General features: G+C 43.6%; 1 protein-coding gene across 3 annotated transcripts in view; it reads left to right on the top strand.

Moving 5' to 3' along the window:
- LOC139542758 (adenylate cyclase type 6-like) overlaps positions 1–22,121 on the top strand; it is a 57,360-nt gene that overhangs the window by 27,113 nt on the left and 8,126 nt on the right. For all 3 annotated transcript variants that reach the window (XM_071348562.1, XM_071348564.1, XM_071348563.1), the window contains exons 4-9: positions 17,250–17,399; positions 19,137–19,258; positions 20,690–20,801; positions 20,956–21,083; positions 21,241–21,399; positions 21,611–21,752. In XM_071348562.1, coding sequence (XP_071204663.1) covers positions 17,250–17,399; positions 19,137–19,258; positions 20,690–20,801; positions 20,956–21,083; positions 21,241–21,399; positions 21,611–21,752 — 813 coding nt within the window. The remainder of the gene's footprint in view (positions 1–17,249; positions 17,400–19,136; positions 19,259–20,689; positions 20,802–20,955; positions 21,084–21,240; positions 21,400–21,610; positions 21,753–22,121) is intronic.

Below are 22,121 nucleotides of genomic sequence, written 5' to 3'. Positions count from 1 at the left end.
TGTAATACCTACATGTTTCAAACAGACCACCATAGTCCCTGTGCCCAAGAAAGCGAAGGTAATCTGCCTAAATGACTACCGCCCTGTAGCACTCACGTCGGTAGCCATGAAGTGCTTTGAAAGGCTGGTCATGGCTCACATCAACACCATCATCCCAGAAAACCTAGACCCACTCCAATTCGAATACCGCCCCAACATATCCACAGATGATGCAATCTCAATCGCACCCCACACTGCCCTTTCCCACCTGGACAAAAGGAACACTTCCTGATGGGCCGCACTTAGGTGGTAAGGGTAGGCAACAACACATCTGCCACGCTGATCCACAACACGGGGGGCCCTCAGGGGCGTGTGTTTAGTTCCCTACTGTACTCCCTGTTCACCCATGACTGCATCGCCAAGCACGACTTCAACACCATCATTAAGTTTGCTGATGACACAACAGTGACACAATTTTCTCCCTGCTACCGCACGGCAAGGTACCGGAGCACCAAATCTAGGTTCAAAAGGCTCCTTAAAACCTCTCTAGGGTACGTGAGACGTTAGCGTCCCACCTCTTCAACAGCCAGTGAAACTGCAGGGCGCCAAATTCAAATACAGAAATACTCATTATAAAAATTCAGAAAACAAAACATATTTTACATAGGTTTAAAGATGAACTTCTTGTGAATCCAACCACGGTGTCAGATTTAAAAAATGCTTTACGGCGAAAGCATACCGTACGATTATTTGAGAACATAGACCAGCAGACAAATCATTACAAACAGTAACCAGCCAAGTAGAAGAGTTACACAAGTCAGAAATAGAGATAAAATTAATCCCTTACCTTTGATGATCTTCATATAGGTGCACTCAGAAGACATTAATTTACATTTACATTTACATTTAAGTCATTTAGCAGACGCTCTTATCCAGAGCGACTTACAAGTTGGTGCATTCACCTTATGATGTCCAGTGGAACAACCACTTTACAATAGTGCATCTAACTCTAAGGGGGGGGGGGGGTTAGAAGGATTACTTTAATTTACTCAATAAATGTTCCTTTTGTTCGATAAAGTCTCTTTATATCCAAAAACCTCTGTTTTGTTTGCGCGTGACACTGATCTTCATCTAACACAACAATAGACAAACACGGTCTGCTTAAACTAATAACACACAAACAATTATACGTTTTCATGTCTTTATTAAACACACCATGTACACATTCATAGTGTAGGGTGGGGAAAGTATGTGAACCCTTGCATTTAATAACTGGTTGACCCTCCTTTTGGCAGCAATACACTCAACCAAATGTTTTCTGTAGTTCCGGATCAGACCTGTACAACGATCGGGAGGAATTTTGGACCATTCATCTTTACAAAACTGTTTCAGTTCAACAATATTCTTAAGGTGTCTGGTGTGAACCGCTCTCGAGGTCATGCCACAGCATTTTCAATCGGGTTGAGGTCAGGACTCTGACTGGGCCACTCCAGAAGGCGTATTTATATTTTTTCTTGATAAACTTAGGAATTCATTTTTCCGTCGATGATAGCAAGCTGTCCAGGCCCTGAGGCAGCAAAGCAGCCCCAAATAATTATGCTCCCTCCACCATACTTTACAGTTGGGATGAGATTTTGATGTTGGTGTGCTGTGCTGTGCCTTTTTTTCTCCACACATAATGTTGTGTGTTCCTTCCAAATAACTCAACTTTAGTTTAATCTTTCCACGGAATATTTTGCCAAAAGAGCTGTGGAACATCCAGGTGCTCTTTTGCAAACTTCAGACGTGCAGCAATGTTTTTTTGGACAGCAGTGGCTTCTTCCGTGGTGTCCTCCCATGAACACCATTCTTGTTTAGTGTTTAACGTATCGTAGACTCGTCAACAGAGATGTTAGCATATTTCAGAGATTTCTGTAAGTCTTTAGCTGACACTCTAGGATTCTTCTTAAACTGATTGAGCATTCTGCACTGTGTTCTTGTAGTCATCTATGCAGGACGGCCACTCCTATGGAGAGTAGCAACAGTGCTGAACTTTCTCCATTTATAGACAATTTCTCTTACTGTGGACTGATGAACATCAAGGCTTTTAGAGATACTTTTGTAACCCTTTCAATCTTAATGCAAGTCAACGATTCTTAATCTTAGGTCTTCTGAGATCTCTTTTGTTCGAGGCATGGTTCACATCAGGCAATGCTTCTTGTGAATAGCAAACTCACATTTTTTGAGTGTTTTTTACAGGGCAAGGCAGCTCTAACGAACATCTCCAATCTTGTCTCATTGATTGGACTCCAGGTTAGCTGACTCCTGACTCCAATATTAGCTTTTGGAAAGGGGTTCACATACTTTTTCCAACCTACACTGGGAATGTTTAAATCATGTATTCAATATAGACAAGACAAATACAATAATTGTGTGTTATTAGTTTAAGTACAATGTGTTCATCTATTGTTGTGACGAAGATGAAGATCAGATCAAATTTTCTGACTAATTTATGCAGAAATCCAGGTAATTTGTGGTGGCATTTTTCTGTATTACCAAATACAGTGCGTGAGAGAGTCAAACTTCACACACCAGTCAGAGTTATACTTAAACTACATCTTTAATAATAATTAAGCTTTGCAATAGCATTTGACTTTCAACAATTCACTATCCATAATGAACCATTGAGAGTGCCACCTTTTATAGCCAAGATACACCCCTCTCAACTTACATGATGAACCACAGATCTTAGGAACTCTTCACAAAGGGACTTTTACTTGAGAAAGGAGTATCCCTTAACCAGATAACATTCGCTATAAATTATCGTTCAGTTTGTTCCCTCAGACGAGGTTCCTGGTAATCTCGTTCCTGGTACTTCATAGCACAGAACCAGAACCTTATGTTTATCTGGAATGCTCGTTAGGTTTTATCACCCAAAGACATCATAAATCTCCTCTGTCAGTGCTATCTCATAGAAGCCCATCCTCAGTGGAACACACACACACAATACTCTATTCTGTCGAATGTAACAACTATTATAACGTAATACAAGTATTATAACATCATCTTACAAGCATGATAACATCATCTTGCAATTTTCCACGACAAATTCCAAAGGGTTCACATACTTTTTCTTGCCACTGTACCCCCTGTAAATAGCCTCCTAATTGTTATTTTATTGTATTACTTTTTATTTTATTTTATTTAGTAAATATTTTCTTAATTAACGCAATTTCTTGAACTGCATTGTTGGTTAATGGCTTGTAAGTAAGCATTTCATGGTAAGGTCGACACCTGTTGTATTCGGCGCATGTGACAAATAAAATTGGATTTGATTTGATTTTGATTTGATGCTGCATGCTTTGGATTCTTCTGGGGCATTGTAAAAGCTCACTGTGTTTTCAGGCCTAGTGTGGGGGAGGGAAGAGGAGGCTGTTAAAATGCTTGACTCTTTACTCATATTACAGTTTACTCAATTTACTTATGACACTGCCTACTCCAGACAACTGTTGTTGTCATACGAGCAAAAAATATTGCACTTTATTTGGAACACTAAGCCAGACAATATTAAACATTCCTATTTATATAATGATTATGAGTTTGGGGAACTGAACGTATTAAATAATAAAGCATTAAATGTCTCATTAAAATCTTCACTAATACATAAGTTATACTAAGATTACTAAGAAAGGCTCATCCATTGTTCATCCTTTGTTGCCTTTATACAGATTACAACTTCTCATTTATGGTTAGTTGAAAATCAAACCTTTTTCAGGTTTCGCTAATGATTTTATGAATGGGAATGGTGGAGTTATGTCACACATGCAGCTATCGAAAATATATGGGAATGTTTGTTCAATCCAAAGTTATAACCAACTCATTGCAGCATTACCGCATGGAGGTTGCAAATGGAAGGGGGAGAAGGTAGGGAGCTTATATTAAAAAACAAAATTGGCTGAAAAAATACACTACTTTCATATGAGGACTAACACTTTGACAGCTGCCTCATACAGGTTGCAAAATAGCTCTGGAAGATTTTTGATGTACTGATTCCATGGCATATGTTTTATGAACTGATACACAAAACAACGCTTGATTCAGCATTGAGTTTTCCATTTAAATGATTATGTTATATAGTATATACTGTATGGGGCATACAACAATCTCAGCTCTGCAGATTTTGCTGCAAAGAAACAGAATCATTAGATCATTTATTCTATATTGTCCCCATGTGGTCACAGGTTCAGGAATGGACGGAAAATCACAACATTCATTTAAAATTGACCCTACAAATAGCAGTGTTGGGTGATTTGGAAAGCCATAGTCAATCAATAAACTATATAATAATACTATAGGAAAAATATGAATCTTTAACTTACAATCTGTGGATAATATGAGACTGGTGATCTTAGGCTTGTGTGTGGCTGCTCAGCCATGGAAACCCATTTCATGAAGCTCCCGATGAAAAGTTCTTATGCTGACGTTGCTTCCAGAGGCAGTTTGGAACTTGGTAGTGAGTGTTCCAACCGAGGACAGACAATTTTTATGCACTAGGCGCTTCAGCACTCGGCAGTCCCGTCCTGTGAGCTTGTGTGGCCTACCACTTCGCGGCTGAGCCATTGCTGCTCCTAAACATTTCGACTTCACAATAATAGCACTTACAGTTGACCAGGGCAGTTATAGCATGGCAGAAATTTGACGAACTGACTTGTTGGAAAGGTGGCATTCTATGACGGTGCCACGTTGAAAGTCACTGAGCTCTTCAGTACGGGCCATTCTACTGCCAATATTTGTCTGTGGAGATTGCATGGCTGTGTGCTCGATTTATTTACACCTGTCAGCAACGGGTTTGGCTGAAATAGCCGAATCGACTAACTTGAAGAGATGTCCATATACTTTTGGCCATGTAGTGTAGGTGGGATGGGCTGAGAGTAGCAGAGGGGTAAGATAAAAAAATCTCATGATCGGTAATAGTTATTCCTGAAAAAACTATAAAGATGTCTGACTACTATGTATCCAAAATGTAATGTGTATAATCAAAAACTATATATATTTTTATGTAACTACTGTGTATAAAAGTAACATCTATGTAACATGTGTGTAAAATGTATACAGTACCAGTGAGAAGTTTGGACACACCTACTCATTCAAGGGTTTTTCTTTATTTAAAAAAATGTTTACATTGTAGAATAATAGTGAAGACATCAAAACTATGAAATAACACATATGGAATCATGTTGTAACCAAAAAGGTGTTATTTTATATCTTAGATTCTTCAAAGTAGCCACCCTTTGCCTTGATGACAGCTTTGCACACTCTTGGCATTCTCTCAACCAGCGTCATGAGGAATGCTTTTCCAACAGTCTTGAAGGAGTTCCCACATATACTGAGCACTTGTTGGCTGCTTTTCCTTCACTCTGCGGTCCAACTCATCCCAAACCATCTCAATTGGGTTTGAGGTTGGGTGATTGTGGAGGCCAGGTCATCTGATGCAGCACTCCATCACTCTCCTTGGTCAAATAGCCCTTACACAGCCTGGAGGTGTGTAAGGGCCTGTTGAAAGGGCCTGTTGTCCTGTTGAAAAACAAATGATAGTCCCACTAAGCACAAACCAGATGGGATGGCGTATCGCTGCAGAATGCTGTGGTAGCCATGCTGGTTAAGTGTGCCTTGAATTCTAAATAAATCACCGACAGTGTCACCAGCGAAGCACTCCCACATCATCACACCTCCTCCTACATGCTTCACGGCGGGAACCACACTTGCGGAGATCATCCATTCACCTACTCTGTGTCTCACAAAGACACGGCGGTTGGAACCAAAGGACAGATTTCCACCGGTCTAATGTCCATTGCTCGTGTTTCTTGGCCCAAGCAAGTCTCTTCTTATTATTGGTGTTCTTTAGTAGTGGTTTCTTTGCAGCAATTCAACCCTGAAGGCCTGATTCATGCTGTCTCCTCTGAACAGTTGATGTTGAGATGTGTCTGTTATTTTGTAACGCTATGAAGCATTTATTCGAGGTGCAATCTGAGGTGCAGTTAACTCTAATGAACTTATACTCTGCAGCAGAGGTAACTCAGGGTCTTCTTTTCCTGTGGCTGTCCTCATGGAAGCAAGCTTCATCATAGCACTTGATGGTTTTTGTGACTGCACTTGAAGAAACTTTCACAGTTTTTGAAATTTTCCAGATTGACTGACCATGTCGTTTCTCTTTGCTTATTTGAGCTGTTCTTGCCATAATATGGACTTGGTATTTTACCAAATAGGGCTATCTTCTGTGTACCACCCCTACCATGTCACAACACAACTGATTGGCTCAAACGCATTAAGAAGGAAAGAAATTCCACAAATGTACTTTTAACAAGGCACACCTGTTAATTGAAATGCATTCCAGGAGACTACCTCATGAAGCTTGTTGAGGGAATGCCAAGAGTGTGCAAAGCAATTATCAAGGCAAAGGGTGGCTACTTTGAAGAATTTCAAATATAAAATATATTATGATTTGTTTAAAAAAAAATTGGTTACTACATGATTCCATATGTGTTATTTCATAGTTTTGATGTCTTCACTATTATTTTACAATGTAGAAAAAAGTTAAAATTAAGAAAAACCGTTGAATGAGTAGGTGTGTCCAAACTTTTGACTGGTACTGTACGTGGTGGAGGATGGGCCAAAACATTTTTTTTAAATAAAAAGTTGTCTGTCATCCTATAACCCGATGGCCTCTCTCTGATAATGGTTTGGCTGGGGTTTTGTTTGGGTGTTATTATTCTAGAATCCTGTCTGTGTGGATCTAATTTAAACAGACCTGTTTGATGGCTCAAATTCTGAATGATGATGCTGAGAGTTTGTGAGTTTGTGTAGCTAGTCAGTCAGCACCCATAGACAGTAGTAAACAGAAGGCATGCAGGTTTAAAGAACTGTAATAGGCGGGGCCTCCCTCTCTCTATATATATATGTCCATACAGCTCTCATTTCAGATAGGGGCAGAGAGAGAGCTGTGTAGACATGGAGCCCAGGCTGAGTACACAAACCCAGATGCAGATGCACAACAGAGGGAGGGAGGAACGGAAAGGAAGAGACTGGTACTGAGAGAGGGAGAGAAAAAAGGAGCCAATGAGAAACAAAAAAGAAGGGGGAAGTAAAGAAAATGCGACAGAAAAACAGAGATAGCTAAAGAAAAAGAGAAACAATCACAGGCAGCCTCACGCACGCACACACGCACGCACGCACGCACGCACGCACGCACGCACGCACGCACGCACACACACACACACACACACACACACACACACACACACACACACACACACACACACACATACGGAGACACAAGGCACAACTCAGAAAGAATGATGCATCTTCTGTTAGTGATTTGTTACTAGTTCTCTCTTTTTGGGTGCGAGAGTGCGTTTTATAGACTCTGATCTAACGCAGATGTTTGAAGGACTTTCAGATGTTTCACAAAGGCCATAGCGCTCTGACTGCTCTCTCCCTGGCCCCATTTCAACAACAATATCCCATCAGTCACTGCTCCCACTGGGAAAATGGACTTATAAATTCACTGCAGCTCTCCTCCTCTCCACTTCCTGTACTGTTATTTCCCACTAAAGGACTTTTCCCAGCTAGTGCTACATGTCTTACTCCATGTCTTGAAATGACCGCAATAGTGATATAATTCCTACTGTAGAGCCATGCTGTTAGTGTAGGTTCTGAGACACCTCAGGTTTCTTCATGTAGAAGGCAGCCTGGTTGTTTCCAAACAGATCTGGTTCTGGTTACAGTGATTGGTTCTTGTTCTGGTTACAGTGATTGGTTCCAGTTCTGGGTACAGTGAACAAACAGTGAGGGAACGTCAGTGATAGTGGTCCAAAACGGTGATAGCTAGTTGCTAGCCTGAGACCACTCCACCCTCCTCTCTAGGTCCAGGTCTGTAGTACCCTCCACCCTCCTCTCTAGGTCCAGGTCTGTAGTACCCTCCACCCTCCCTCTCTAGGTCCAGGTCTGTAGTACCCTCCACCCTCCTCTCTAGGTCCAGGTCTGTAGTACCCTCCACCCTCCCTCTCTAGGTCCAGGTCTGTAGTACCCTCCACCCTCCCTCTCTAGGTCCAGGTCTGTAGTACCCTCCACCCTCCTCTCTAGGTCCAGGTCTGTAGTACCCTCCTCCCTCCCTCTCTAGGTCCAGGTCTGTAGTACCCTCCACCCTCCTCTCTAAGTCCAGGTCTGTAGTACCCTCCACCCTCCCTCTCTAGGTCCAGGTCTGTAGTACCCTCCTCCCTCCCTCTCTAGGTCCAGGTCTGTAGTACCCTCCACCCTCCCTCTCAAGGTCCAGGTCTGTAGTACCCTCCACCCTCCCTCTCTAGGTCCAGGTCTGTAGTACCCTCCACCCTCCTCTCTAGGTCCAGGTCTGTAGTACCCTCCTCCCTCCCTCTCTAGGTCCAGGTCTGTAGTACCCTCCACCCTCCTCTCTAGGTCCAGGTCTGTAGTACCCTCCACCCTCCCTCTCTAGGTCCAGGTCTGTAGTACCCTCCACCCTCCTCTCTAGGTCCAGGTCTGTAGTACCCTCCACCCTCCTCTCTAGGTCCAGGTCTGTAGTACCCTCCACCCTCCTCTCTAGGTCCAGGTCTGTAGTACCCTCCTCCCTCCCTCTCTAGGTCCAGGTCTGTAGTACCCTCCACCCTCCCTCTCTAGGTCCAGGTCTGTAGTACCCTCCTCCCTCCCTCTCTAGGTCCAGGTCTGTAGTACCCTCCACCCTCCCTCTCTAGGTCCAGGTCTGTAGTACCCTCCACCCTCCCTCTCTAGGTCCAGGTCTGTAGTACCCTCCACCCTCCCTCTCTAGGTCCAGGTCTGTAGTACCCTCCACCCTCCTCTCTAGGTCCAGGTCTGTAGTACCCTCCACCCTGCCTCTCTAGGTCCAGGTCTGTAGTACCCTCCACCCTCCCTCTCTAGGTCCAGGTCTGTAGTACCCTCCACCCTCCTCTCTAGGTCCAGGTCTGTAGTACCCTCCACCCTCCTCTCTAGGTCCAGGTCTGTAGTACCCTCCACCCTCCCTCTCTAGGTCCAGGTCTGTAGTACCCTCCACCCTCCCTCTCTAGGTCCAGGTCTGTAGTACCCTCCACCCTCCTCTCTAGGTCCAGGTCTGTAGTACCCTCCACCCTCCCTCTCTAGGTCCAGGTCTGTACCCTCAGTGACCCCTCCTGGGCAGGGGATGGCAGGTCTTTGGAGGGAGCTTGTGGAATGTGGTTGATCCCTGCTAAGTGAACTCCGTGTGGTGCTAGTGTCTCTGACAGGTCACAGTCTTTCAGGGTGTGAGGCACTGGCCTTCGCACCATCAAGGGCTAATGCTAACCACAATGCTTTAGCCCCAGGTTAAAGAGGGGGAGAGGGCAGAGGAATATTGATGAAAAACATCATCATCATTAGTATAATCATCATAATGTCAACTATACAGTATTTCTATGTTTCCTTGGCCTTTGTTTTGAATGTTGTGTATCTGTCCGTGTAAGAGCACAGGAGGAGCTTATGAATGGACTTGTATGGGATTGTAACTGAACAGTAAACAACGACATCAAACATGGAGACAGTTGCTGTGAGCACAAGTGAAGTGGATGTGAGGGGGAATGCTCGAAGGTGCAAACTCAAGTGTCAAATGATTCCACTGGTTAATGGTTTCACACAAACACGCATGTGCAGTTGCACGCAGGCACACACACACACTCCCAGCTCCTAGCACCCAGTTGTGATCGGGTCCTCAGTGTTTGGTGTTGGCTGAGTATTGTAAAGGGGGAAGAAGGAGAGCAGGATGGGGGGAAGAGGGGTGGGCGTGAGATAGTCTGCTGTAGTACCACTATACTGTATGTGTCCTTACTGGGAACAGAAAAAGAAAGAAAGGAAAGACCCCTTCCATGTGTTTTCACGTATAAGCACCCCGTATAGACTGTGTCCTCCCTCTCAGTTTTAGGTCACACATCTCTGATGAAAGACGTTAACAGAATAGTTAGCTAGCTATAGCGTGCGTAACATTTGGTTCAGGGTTCTGAGATTAGGTCACAGCGAGCATTCCCCAAGTGAAACCAATTTGATCATAGATCGTATAAGATGTGAGATGTTAGGCTTGGGCAGTGCTTTTTTCATTTCTAATGGCAACTGGATAGAGATTCTTGACAGATTATATGTTGGACATATTTTCTGGATATGACACTCTGCTAAATGACTCAGATGGTGCGATCAGTGACAGATTATGTTAAGTATGAGAGGTCACTTTTGCTGTGTGTCTTACTCTTCTCCCAGCTGTCTCTTATCTCCAAATACATTCTCACTTTCTCTCTCCTAAGCACAATTCTCTCCCTGGTGGGACTGACATATTGAGAGGATATCTGTTGTTTATAGTGTTTATAGACACTGGGGCCAGAGCACAGACTTCCTGCTAAAGTAAATGACCGGTGAGCTAAATCCATCATAAAGGAGCAGAAATTATAAATAAACCCCCTGGAGGTTCTATTAACTCATCTCATCTTCATCTGGCCCTCCTGGGTGATGATGGCTTGGAAAAGCAAAGGGATAGCAGGGTGAAATGTTGTGGGGTTTCAGAGAGGACAAGGGAGAGGAGTTTAGGGGGAGTCTACCCCCTGGAGCTCAGCTTGGTGGAGCATGGCCTGGACTGGGTGTGAAGGGCTAGTGGGTGGTTGGACTGTGATTGTTGCAAGGGCACTTTAGTGATTTGAACTTTGTAATTCCTACCTACTACAGTATGTTCTGAGAATAAGCCTACACCATATTTTTCCAGTCAGATATTCGTTTCTTGTGAAACTATGGTTATACTCATCATATTTCCAAAGTTATAAGCAGTAATGTTTCAGTGTCCATATAAGCGGAAATTCTTGTTTATGCCACAATTAAAAAATCCACAGACAACTACCTATTCCTATAATTTACAGTGTTAAATAATACTAATATGTGATACAAATATTTTAAGTGAACAAATTATTCATTTTGCCATTATAATAAGGTTGGTAGAAACATGTGGAAATTGTTGTGGAAATCTGTTGTCGCTCAAGTCGACTACAAAACCCACAATGCAATGCTCTCTCTATGAGCTGGCTGGCTAGATCGCAAACCTAGCTACACACAATGGCGACCCATCATTCAGGCCAGGTGGAGCCCAACCTCTTTTTAGCCCCACCTGTTTAACAAAAAAAATATATAGGGTACCAGTCGAAAGTTTGCACACAGCTACTCATTCCAGGGTTTTTCTTTATTTTTACTATTTTCTACATTGTAGAATAATAGTGAAGACATCAAAACTATGAAATAACATATATGGAATCATGTAGTAACCAAAAATATAATATATTTGATATTTGATATTCTTCAAATAGCCCCCCTTTGCCTTGATGACAGCTTTGCACACTCTTGGCATTGGACTGTCGTTGAATCAAGTCAACAATCTACTGGCAAATCCTTTTCAATCCTTGTCATATGAAGAGAAATAATGAAGAGAAATTATAGATAAAACATGTCAGTACTCATCAGCCAATGGACATAAACATTACAGAACAAGCTGGAAATCGCAAATTCAACAATGAGTGGTTTGGAAGCAATCAGTGGAGTGGGTGTGTGGTCCAAGTCTGGGTTCAAGGGTCTCTTTTCCAAGCTTAAAAGGATAAAGATTGGCCATGCTGTCAATCCAGCATGACGTCTGACACGCTCAAAACAACTGGAAACTCGGAACTGGGAAGTCTCAGTCTTCAGTGAGTTCAAGACAACTGGGAATTGAAAAAAACAAGCTCTGACTGGGAAAACATGTTTTGAAAGGTGATCCAACTCGGAATTGGCAGACTTTTATGACAAAGTTTGATGACAAAATTTGCCCGTGAAGGACCGCCGCGCCACAGTCCTGTTCAAATGAGTACAGCACAACAAGGTGAGTCCAAAAATGTTTTGTATGCTGCTGCAGGAACTATGTAATATGCCAGGGAGATATGTATACTGTAGCTAAGAAAGTAATACTAGGTGTATGTTGTGTAGTAAGCTGTTAGTAGCCCATGTGCCTCACCCTAATAATTTGGTCCCTTTTCCCCTCATGACTTAGCCTTAGCCTCATTACGCACACCTGGTATTCATCATTACACGCACCTGTGAATCATTATGATGGACCCGAACACGCCGGGGAGGGGGTACCGTCATTATGATTCACCCCTGGACTCCATCGCCTCCTTGATTACCTGCCCTTTATATGTCACTCCCTTTGGTTTCTTCCCCAGTCATCATTGTTGCTGTTTCATGTCGGGGAACTGGTTGTGTTTCTTGTTTTGTTAATTTATTAATTACATGTATTTACTCCCTGAACTTGCTTCACGACTCTCAGCCTACATCGTTACAGAATGACGCCTCACCTAAGGGAAGCATCAGGGAGTGTTTTATTTATTTATTTTGGTGGGAATGACGTCGGGTCCGGGAGCAGGCTCTCATGCCTCATGCCTCATGCTCTCAGACAGATCGCCAGGCTCCCCTGCTACAGCCGGCTCGTCGGGCTTTCATGCCTTCACCGGATCGCCAGGCTCCCCTGCTTCCACCGGCTCGTCTGGCTGCCCTGCCTCAGCCGGATCACCAGGCTGGTGATCCCTGCCTCAGCTGGTCTGTCAGGTTTGCGCGCCCCAGCCGGCGACAAGTTCCCGCGTATCAGCAGGGGTGACCGGTCTGCTCCTGATCCCCGGTGTTCGTCCCTTTGGTTGGCGTCCTGCGGCTGGAGCCGAACGCGCCGGGGAGGGGGTACCGTCACGTATGCTCTCCGGCGCTCTAGGTCACCATGCTCCCGCGTCTCAGCCGGACTGACAGGTTTCCCGTGCCGCAGCAGAGGTGACGGGTCCGCTCCCGATCCCCGGGCTCGTCATTTTGGTTGGCGTCCTGAGTCTGGAGCCGCGCGTCGGGGAGGGGGTACTGTCACGTGTGCTCCCTCTCCGGTCTCTAGGTCACCAGGCTGCTCATTATGGCGCACACCTGTCACCATCGTTACGCGCAACTGCGTGTCGTCAGGCTCACCTAGACTCATCACTTCCCTGATTACCTTCCCTATATGTCACTCCCTTTGGTTCCTTCCCCAGGCATCATTGTTTCTGTTTCATGTCTGTGTGTTGTCCGTGTTTCTTGTTTTGTATTATTTTGCGTTTATTTATTAATACACTCCCTCCCTGAACTTGCTTCCCGACTCTCAGCGCACGTCGTTACAAGTACCCAATACTCATACTTGAGTAAAAGTCTAAAAGTATTTGGTTTTAAATATACTTAAGTACCAAAAGTAAATGTAATTGCTAACATATACTTCAGTATCAAAAGTATAAATTTCACATTACTTATATTAAGCAAACCAGATGGCACAATCTTGTTTTTTAGATTTACGGATAGCCAGGGTCACATTCCAACACTCATAAATAATTAACAAACGAAGCATTTGTGTTTAGTGAGTCCGCCAGATCAGACGCAGTAGGGATGACCAGGTACAGTATGTTCTCTTTATAAGTGTATGAATTGGACCATTTTTCTGTGTAACGAGTACTTTTTGGTATAAGGGAAAATGTATGGAGTAAAAAGTACATCATTTTCTTTAGGAATGTAGAGAAGTAAAAGTTGTCAAATATAAATAGTAAAGTACAAATATCCCCCAAAACTACTCATGTAGTACTTTAAAGTATTTTTACTTGAGTGTTTTACACCTCTGAACAAAAGTGTGTACTGATTGAAAACAAAAGTTAACTGCGAATTCATTGAAACATTCTCTTGCTGTGAGGAACATTGTTGTACCAGATTCTGTATACAAAGTTACAGGTTTTAGATTGAAAGTATGGACTGTAGAGCTAGGGCTGGCACAATTACCTTATTATTGCGTAACTGACGATTATGGATAAAGACCATCATGAAAATAAAATAACCGCTGTAACAGTAAAAAAATAAAAATAATTGCTTTTGTTTTTTTGTGTGGAACGAACACAAGACTGACTGAAGACGGGACAGCTGAGCATTCGTGCAGTTGAGTCCGTTTCTGCGGTAACATGGACTCTTTACAACCTGATAAAACTTTGTTGCTCCTTGCTGAAACAAGCAATATGTTGTAGAAAACTAGTCTTTGGTTGCCTAGACAATGCCACCTCCCTGCAGCAGCAGCACTTGCAGTCAGGAGAGGAGGAGATGAAAACATTATATTTTTTGGTGTATTTCTTTTTGCTATTGAAATGATTATAACAGTGATCACGGTCATTTGGCTGACCAATAACCGTCATCCAAAATTATTTTATTCCGCTGTGTATTCATTGAGTAATTTATTGATTGAGCCTGCCCATACTCTCTATTCCTTTTTGGAAGTTTATTGTGTAATAAATGCATTTTATTCTATCCTGTGTTGTTTTGTCATGGCTGCTCCTGTTGCTCTTGTCCCTTTCTAGATCAGGGACTACTGGCTTATGTAACTACATTTTGATAACCAAGGATTAGGTTCTCTTCTACAGAGTGGCTGGTTGCCCTCAGTATGTCACTCTGATGGAAATATGGACTATACCTCCTTAGATACTACAACTATTATTGTTTTAGAGGGTCCTCATAATCACTATGCAATAGAGGGGACATAACATTATTAGTGGACAGTAGGAGTATGCCTCCAACTGTACTGTGGCATGGACAATATAAGTGCCCTACCCTGTGTGTGTGTGTGTGTGTGTGTGTGTGTGTGTGTGTGTGTGTGTGTGTGTGTGTGTGTGTGTGTGTGTGTGTGTGTGTGTGTGTGTGTGTGTGTGTGTGTGTGTGTGTGTGTGGGCGGGCGGGGGGCGGGCGGGCGGGCGGGCGGGCGGGCGGGCGTGCGTGCGTGCGTGCGTGCGTGCGTGCGTGCGTGCGTGCGTGCGTGCGTACACAGTGACTGTAGTCTGGGACAGCTGTAGGCCCACTACAGGTAGATAATGCTGAGTGGAGCTCCTGAAGAGTAGTTGTGTGTGCTATTGTGTAAACACAGGACCTGAATGTGTGTACCATGTTAACCTGCAGGCCCTCTCCCTCTTGAGAAAAGCAAGCAATTAGGCCTGGCCTGGCCTGTGATCCTACACACATACTGTACAGTACAACTATACACACAGACAACACTCCGTCACAGGCAAGAAGACAGGCAAGAAGACAAGAAGGCAATGTCAACTCTCCTTCACAAATATGCACACAGTACTTTCTCTACAGACTACTTAAGTAAACATACAACACACGCATGCACACACACAGCAGGTTTCTCTCTGAGCTGTTTTTGCTTGAACAGTGAGAGTAATGTAAACAGAGCTGAGCGCTCGGAACCATCTGCCTAATGTCACTGTGTCCCATATCTGTCTTCTCTTTCTCTCTCTCTCTCTTTTTCTCTCTCTCACTCTCTTTCTTTTTCTATTTCTCTTTTTTTCTCTCTCTCTCCTACTCTCTCTCTCTGTCCCCCACACCCTCCGTTTCTCTCTCTGTCACTCACTCACTCACTCACTCACTCACTCACTCACTCACTCACTCACTCACTCACTCACTCACTCACTCACTCACTCACTCACTCACTCACTCACTCACTCACTCACTCACTCACTCACTCACTCACTCACTCACTCACTCCACTACCACCACATCCTTCCTCCCCTTAAAACCCCCCTGTCTCCATGTTATCTGTTGTTGTCCCTTGTATGCTATTCTATTTTATACACTCACCCCTCCTCCCTCGCCAGTTTATTTCCCCTTCCCTTAGCATATCTTCCTATCTCTCTTTTTTATTGCTGCTTCTCATTCTATCTCTCGCTCCCCCTTGCCCCATTTTCTCCATGTATCTTGTTTATTTCTCTTTCACTCATTATTCTTCCTGTTTTATTTCTTTCCCGCTTCCTTGGTGTAAAACTCTGCATATTCACCTATGCACTTGTTTCTCGGAAAGGTCAGGGAGAGTTCAAAGTTAATTCATGGGCCAGATGTGGATTAAGAGATAAGGGGCTATTAGCTAAACCAAGCCTTCTTCAGTTAATTTCACTCTTTGACGAAATGCACACATATGGGCTAGGTGGAATTTCATCCTTTTCTTGTATAATGTTCTAGGGGGAGGAATATTTTAAAGTGTGCAAATAATGGTTGTATGTTTACTGTAAACTTGAAATCATTCCAACCAAGCCTACCTGTGTTACTGTTTCTGCCCAGTAGGAGTCAGGCTTCACCTGCATAATGATGGGGCAATCAACTGTCTATTTCAGGATGATTAAAAGTTTTATAAGGATGATAGAATCAATTTCATATAAAGTAGAGGGAGAGCATAAGAAAGAAAGAGAGTGAGGTTTGGCAAAGAAATATTGAATTTAGAAAAATATCTAATCTTATACCTCCAAGGAAAGATGTGGTTTAGATAGGGAAAACAATGGTTAACCTTAGCTGGCACATTAGCCCCTTAACTTATTTGCTGTGCTAATTTAGGGTCGCCACATAGGGTGTGACATAACAGTGTTTCCTGTTGGCATGTAGCAAGCCAGTGTTTGTGTCCAAAAACATCCTCGGGAGGAGTGGAGTGTTTCCACTCTCTCACGCAGCAAACTGTAAACAAGAGGCCATCTTTAAAGTGAACAGCCTCTCAGCGTGTCAGAGGGCAGCGTTTTTTCCCACGCTACAGCTGGGGACACTCCGGGGACAGTGTGACAGGGGAGGTCTCAGAGGCAGGACACAAAAAAACGTCTGTTTCATTTCAAGTTTAACGAGTTCAGAAAGCAAGATGGTAAACATATGAAGTGGTCAATGGACTGCCATGAGAGGACGAGAGCACAAGGAAAAAACGATCCCACAAACAGGATCATCATGCCTTCACAGGGAATGTTAATGTTTCTCTTGGCGTCTGTGTGCGTGTGTGTGCATGCTTGCACGTGTGTGTGGGTAAAAACATGGATATTGTGTATTTCCATACAAGGTCAGGGGTATGTAATGTATTATAAATGATGTAATTGTACATCTCAGTCCTTGAGGAGAAGCACAATGTGTCATTGGCCACAGTATGACCTGTGAATCTGTGTGTATGCCATCATAGAATTAAAGAGAGGTGAGAGATGTGCAGGGAGAGAGACAGAAAGAGCAGAGAAAGCACCATTTCAGTATCAGATTCCATGTGTGTTTCATCACTGTGTTTGATACTGTACATCCCTATCCAGATACCCACAACATGGCTCTACGCTGCCCCCTAGCACAGAATGTTTTGGAAAAACCGATGTGGGGTCAAGTCTCTAAATGTCCCCTTTCTTTATCCTCCTCTCTTCTAGCTGAGCGCCAACGTGCTGATATTCCTGTGCACTAACATCATTGGGATCTGTACCCACTACCCTGCTGAGGTGTCTCAGAGACAGGCCTTCCAGGAGACCAGAGGATACATTCAGGCCAGACTGCACCTGCAGAGAGAGAACCAGCAGCAGGTACACCCACACACACACTGTGTAAACACCTCCGCTGACTGACAGGAAGCAGTAATTTTGAAGGACATACAGTTGAAGTCAGAAGTTTACATACACTTAGGTTGGAGTCATTAAAACTCGTTATTCAACCACTCCACAAATTTCTTGTTGACAAACTATAGTTTTGGCAAGTCGGTTAGGACATCTACTTCGTGCATGACACAAGTCATTTTTCCAACAATTGTTTACAGACAGATTATTTCATTGTATCACAATTCCAGTGGGTCAGAAGTTTACATACACTAAGTTGACTGTGCCTTTAAACAGCTTGGAAAATTCCAGAAAATGATGTCCTGGCTTTAGAATCTTCTGATAGGCTAATTGAGATCAAATGAGTCAATTGGAGGTGTACCTGTGGATGTATTTCAAGGCCTACCTTCAAACTCAGTGCCTCTTTGCTTGACATCATGGGAAAATCAAAATAAATCAGCCAAGACCTCAGAAAAGAATTGTAGACCTCCACAAGTCTGGTTCATCCTTGGGAGCAATTTCCAAACGCCTGAAGGTACCACGTTCATCTGTACAAACAATAGTACGCAAGTATAAATACCATGGGACCACGCAGCCGTCATACCGCTCAGGAAGGAGACGCAGTCTGTCTCCTAGAGATGAACGTACTTTGGTGCGAAAAGTGCAAATCAATCCCAGAACAACAGCAAGGGACCTTGTGAAGACGTTGAAGGAAGCAGGTACAAAAGTATCTATATCCACAGTAAAACAAGTCCTTTATCGACATAACCTGAAAGGCCGCTCAGTAAGGAAGAAGCCACTGCTCCAAACCTCCATAAAAAAGCCAGACTACGGTTTGCAACTGCACATGGGGACAAAGATCGTACTTTTTGGAGAAATGTTCTCTGGTCTGATGAAACAAAAATAGATCTGTTTGGCCATAATGACCATCGTTATGTTTGGAGGAAAAAGGGGGAGGCTTGCAAGCCGAAGACCACCATCCCAACCATGCAGCATGGGGGTGGCAGCATCATGTTGTGGGGGTGATTTGCTGCAGGAGGGACTGGTGCACTTCACAAAATAGATGGGATCATGAGGAAGTCAAATTATGTGGATATATTGAAGACATCAGTCAGGAAGTTTAAGCTTGGTCGCAAATGGGTCTTCCCAATAGACAATGACCCCAAGCATACTTCCAAAGTTGTGGCAAATTGGCTTAAGGACAACAAAGTGAAGGTATTGGAGTGGCCATCACAAAGCCCTGACCTCAATCCTATAGAGCGTTTGTGGGCAGAACTGAAAAGGTGTGTGCGAGCAAGGAGGCCTACAAACCTGACTCAGTTACACCAGCTCTGTCAGGAGGAATGGGCCAAACTTCACCCAACTTATTGTGGGAAGCTTGTGGAAGGCTACCCGAAACGTTTGACCCAAGTTAAACAATATAAAGGCAATGCTACTAAATACTAATTGAGAGTATGTAAACTTCTGACCCACTGGGAATGTGATGAAAAAAAAAATAATCTTAAATAAATAATTCTCTCTACTATTATTCTAACATTTCACATTCTTAAAATAAAGTGGTGATCCTAACTGACCTAAGACAGGGAATGTTTACTCTGATTAAATGTCAGGAATTGTGAAAAACTGAGTTTAAATGTATTTTGCTAAGGTGTATGTAAACTTCCGACTTCAACTGTATGTATTAAATGCAGATACTAACTAAGCCAGATACTTCTCTCAACATTTCAGGAACGCCTCTTGCTGTCTGTGTTGCCAAGGCATGTTGCCATGGAGATGAAGGCTGACATCAACGCTAAGAAAGAAGACATGATGTTCCATAAGATCTACATCCAGAAACATGACAACGTCAGGTCAGCATAGACACAATCATCCTGGTAACCTCAGTAGCCCTGCCCTGACAACGACACATCAATAACCACAGCATTACTTGAACAAACCAAACTGACAAGAGCTATGACCTCTAAAGGCATCAGCATTCTTCAGTTCGGCTGGCGGCTAGCCAATGTCAGCTAGGAGAACCGAAGAGTGTGCTTCGCTTGAAAAAAGCGCAATAGAACTGTTTGTCCATTTTGAGACGCCGTAGCCAAAATAGTCAGAATTGTTCTAAGATAACTCAAGAAATCTGTCATTCATTTTGACGTTTTTTGCCGAGGAGATCTTAGTCGCGCAATTTTACATTTAACTAATGTTTGGTGCTGTCACGTTCTGACCTTAGTTCTTTTGTTATTTCTTTGTTTTAGTGTGGTCAGGGCGTGAGTTGGGTGGGTTATCTATGTTCGTTTTTCTATGTTGGTTTTTTCGTTTGGCCTGGTATGATTCTCAATCAGAGGCAGGTGTCATTAGTTGTCTCTGATTGAGAATCATACATAGGTAGCCTTTTTCCACCTGTGTTTCGTGGGTGCTTATTTTCTGTCTTTGTGTATGTCACCAGACAGGACTGTTTCGTTTCGTGTCATTCTCGTTTATCGTTAGTTTTGTTGTTTTGTTCGAGTTTCGTTTTCATTAAAAGGCATAATGAATACTTACCACGCTGCACCTTGGTCCTCCGATCCTTACTACTTCTCCCGTCAGAGGAGGGGGAAAAAATGAATGTGCCTCTAGAAAAAAAATTGTGTACCCGAACAGCCGAAAACCCTCACCGAAGGGTGATATGTACACATATTATAATATGTACACAAACTGTTTCGGCTGGGAAGCATGCAGACGCCTTAACATGTAACACAGTTTTGATGTGTTTTGTCTCTTGACCTCATTCAACTGTTATTCAACGGTATCTTTTATCAAATAAAGGCAGGGTACTTGTATATTTATTCAACATTGCACATCAACATTCTCATACACACATACTGTATATACACATGCACGCACGCAGACACACACACACACACACACACACACACACACACACACACACACACACACACACACACACACACACACACACACACACACACACACACACACACACACCCTTACTCAGGGCTTGGCAGAGAGTGGGCTAATTAACAACAGTAAGGGAATACTTAATTACCAGCAGCCAAGATAAGATAATCCCCAAAGAATGGGCGCTTCATCCCAGATTCAATTACAGCACCGACTATACACACCCACCCACACCCGCGCCCACGCACGCGCACACACTCACACACACGCACACGCACGCACACACAACTAGACAGACATTAAGGCTGTGGACAGACTACCCCAACACATAACAGGAGGAGGAAGGCTCATCCGATTAGTTACTGATCAACCAATCCTGTCTCTCTCTTTCTCTTCAGTATTCTGTTTGCGGACATTGAGGGTTTCACCAGCTTGGCGTCTCAGTGTACGGCTCAGGAGTTGGTCATGACGCTCAACGAGCTCTTCGCCCGCTTCGACAAACTAGCATCTGTAAATAACAATTTCTCTTCACCTCTCTCTTTTCACTTTCCCCCATTTTTTCACAAATTTTCTCCATTAACTACTGTCTTGCCCTTCCAATTGAATATAATTTGTTCTCTGTCCCTCTCTAACTGCCATAACGGCTTTGTCTCTCTGTCTGTAGGAGAACCACTGTCTGCGTATCAAGATCCTGGGGGACTGTTACTACTGTGTGTCTGGGCTGCCTGAGCCCCGCGCTGACCACGCCCACTGCTGTGTGGAGATGGGCGTCGACATGATAGAGGCCATCTCGTAAGTATGGGGAACATCTGTGTGTGGGGAGATGCCATATTTTCTAGAGATGACAAATCATAAAATATATATCATAAATGTATTGCTTCAGCCTGTTGGAGTATCATGTGTTTTTGGAAAGACATTTAACATACATGTTCTTTGTGTAAATGTGCAGGCTGGTGCGTGAAGTGACGGGGGTCAACGTCAACATGCGTGTGGGTATCCATAGCGGCCGTGTGCACTGTGGGGTGCTGGGACTCAGGAAGTGGCAGTTTGACGTGTGGTCCAACGATGTCACACTAGCCAACCACATGGAGGCTGGGGGCAAGGCAGGGTGAGGGAGACACACACACACACACACACACACACACACACACACACACACACACACACACACACACACACACACACACACACACACACACACACACACACACACACACACACACACACACACACACATACACACACACATGTATGCACACAAGCACGTGCGCGTGCGCACGCACACACACACATAGACTGACCTTGTGTCCTTCTCCCAGGAGGATCCACATCACCAAAGCCACCCTGCAGTATCTAAATAGGGATTATGAGGTGGAGCCGGGTTTCGGAGGGGAGAGGAACGCCTACCTGAAGGAGAACAGCATTGAGACCTTCCTGGTGCTGGGCTGCAGCCAGAAACGGGTCAGGGACAAAACTACTTCCTACACTTGCCAACCACCACACGTACAGTTGTATGACAGTTTACAGGGCTCTCCAAGCACTGGAGAATTGAGGTTGTTCCACGAAGAGTGCCTTTTGTGTCTCTTTAATGTTTTAAGCAGACATTGTGCACCAATATTGAATTTTAAAAGCATGTTATATTAAATTAAGTGCCCTTTAATATAGACCACATAGATAATTCAATAAATCATTTTTTTTTATATGAATAAAGAATTCAGCATTTTGACATGTCACTCTTTGCACCCCATGTGACTTCTAAGAAGATGTGTCAAAATGTAAAGTTTGCACCACCCCCTAGTTATTTTGTTGCTTTGACAAAGTAATTTCTAA

This window comes from Salvelinus alpinus, chromosome 17 (genome assembly GCF_045679555.1).
Source record: "Salvelinus alpinus chromosome 17, SLU_Salpinus.1, whole genome shotgun sequence".
NCBI classification, from domain to species: Eukaryota; Metazoa; Chordata; class Actinopteri; order Salmoniformes; family Salmonidae; genus Salvelinus; species Salvelinus alpinus.
This window is presented reverse-complemented; position numbering and strand designations above follow the sequence as displayed.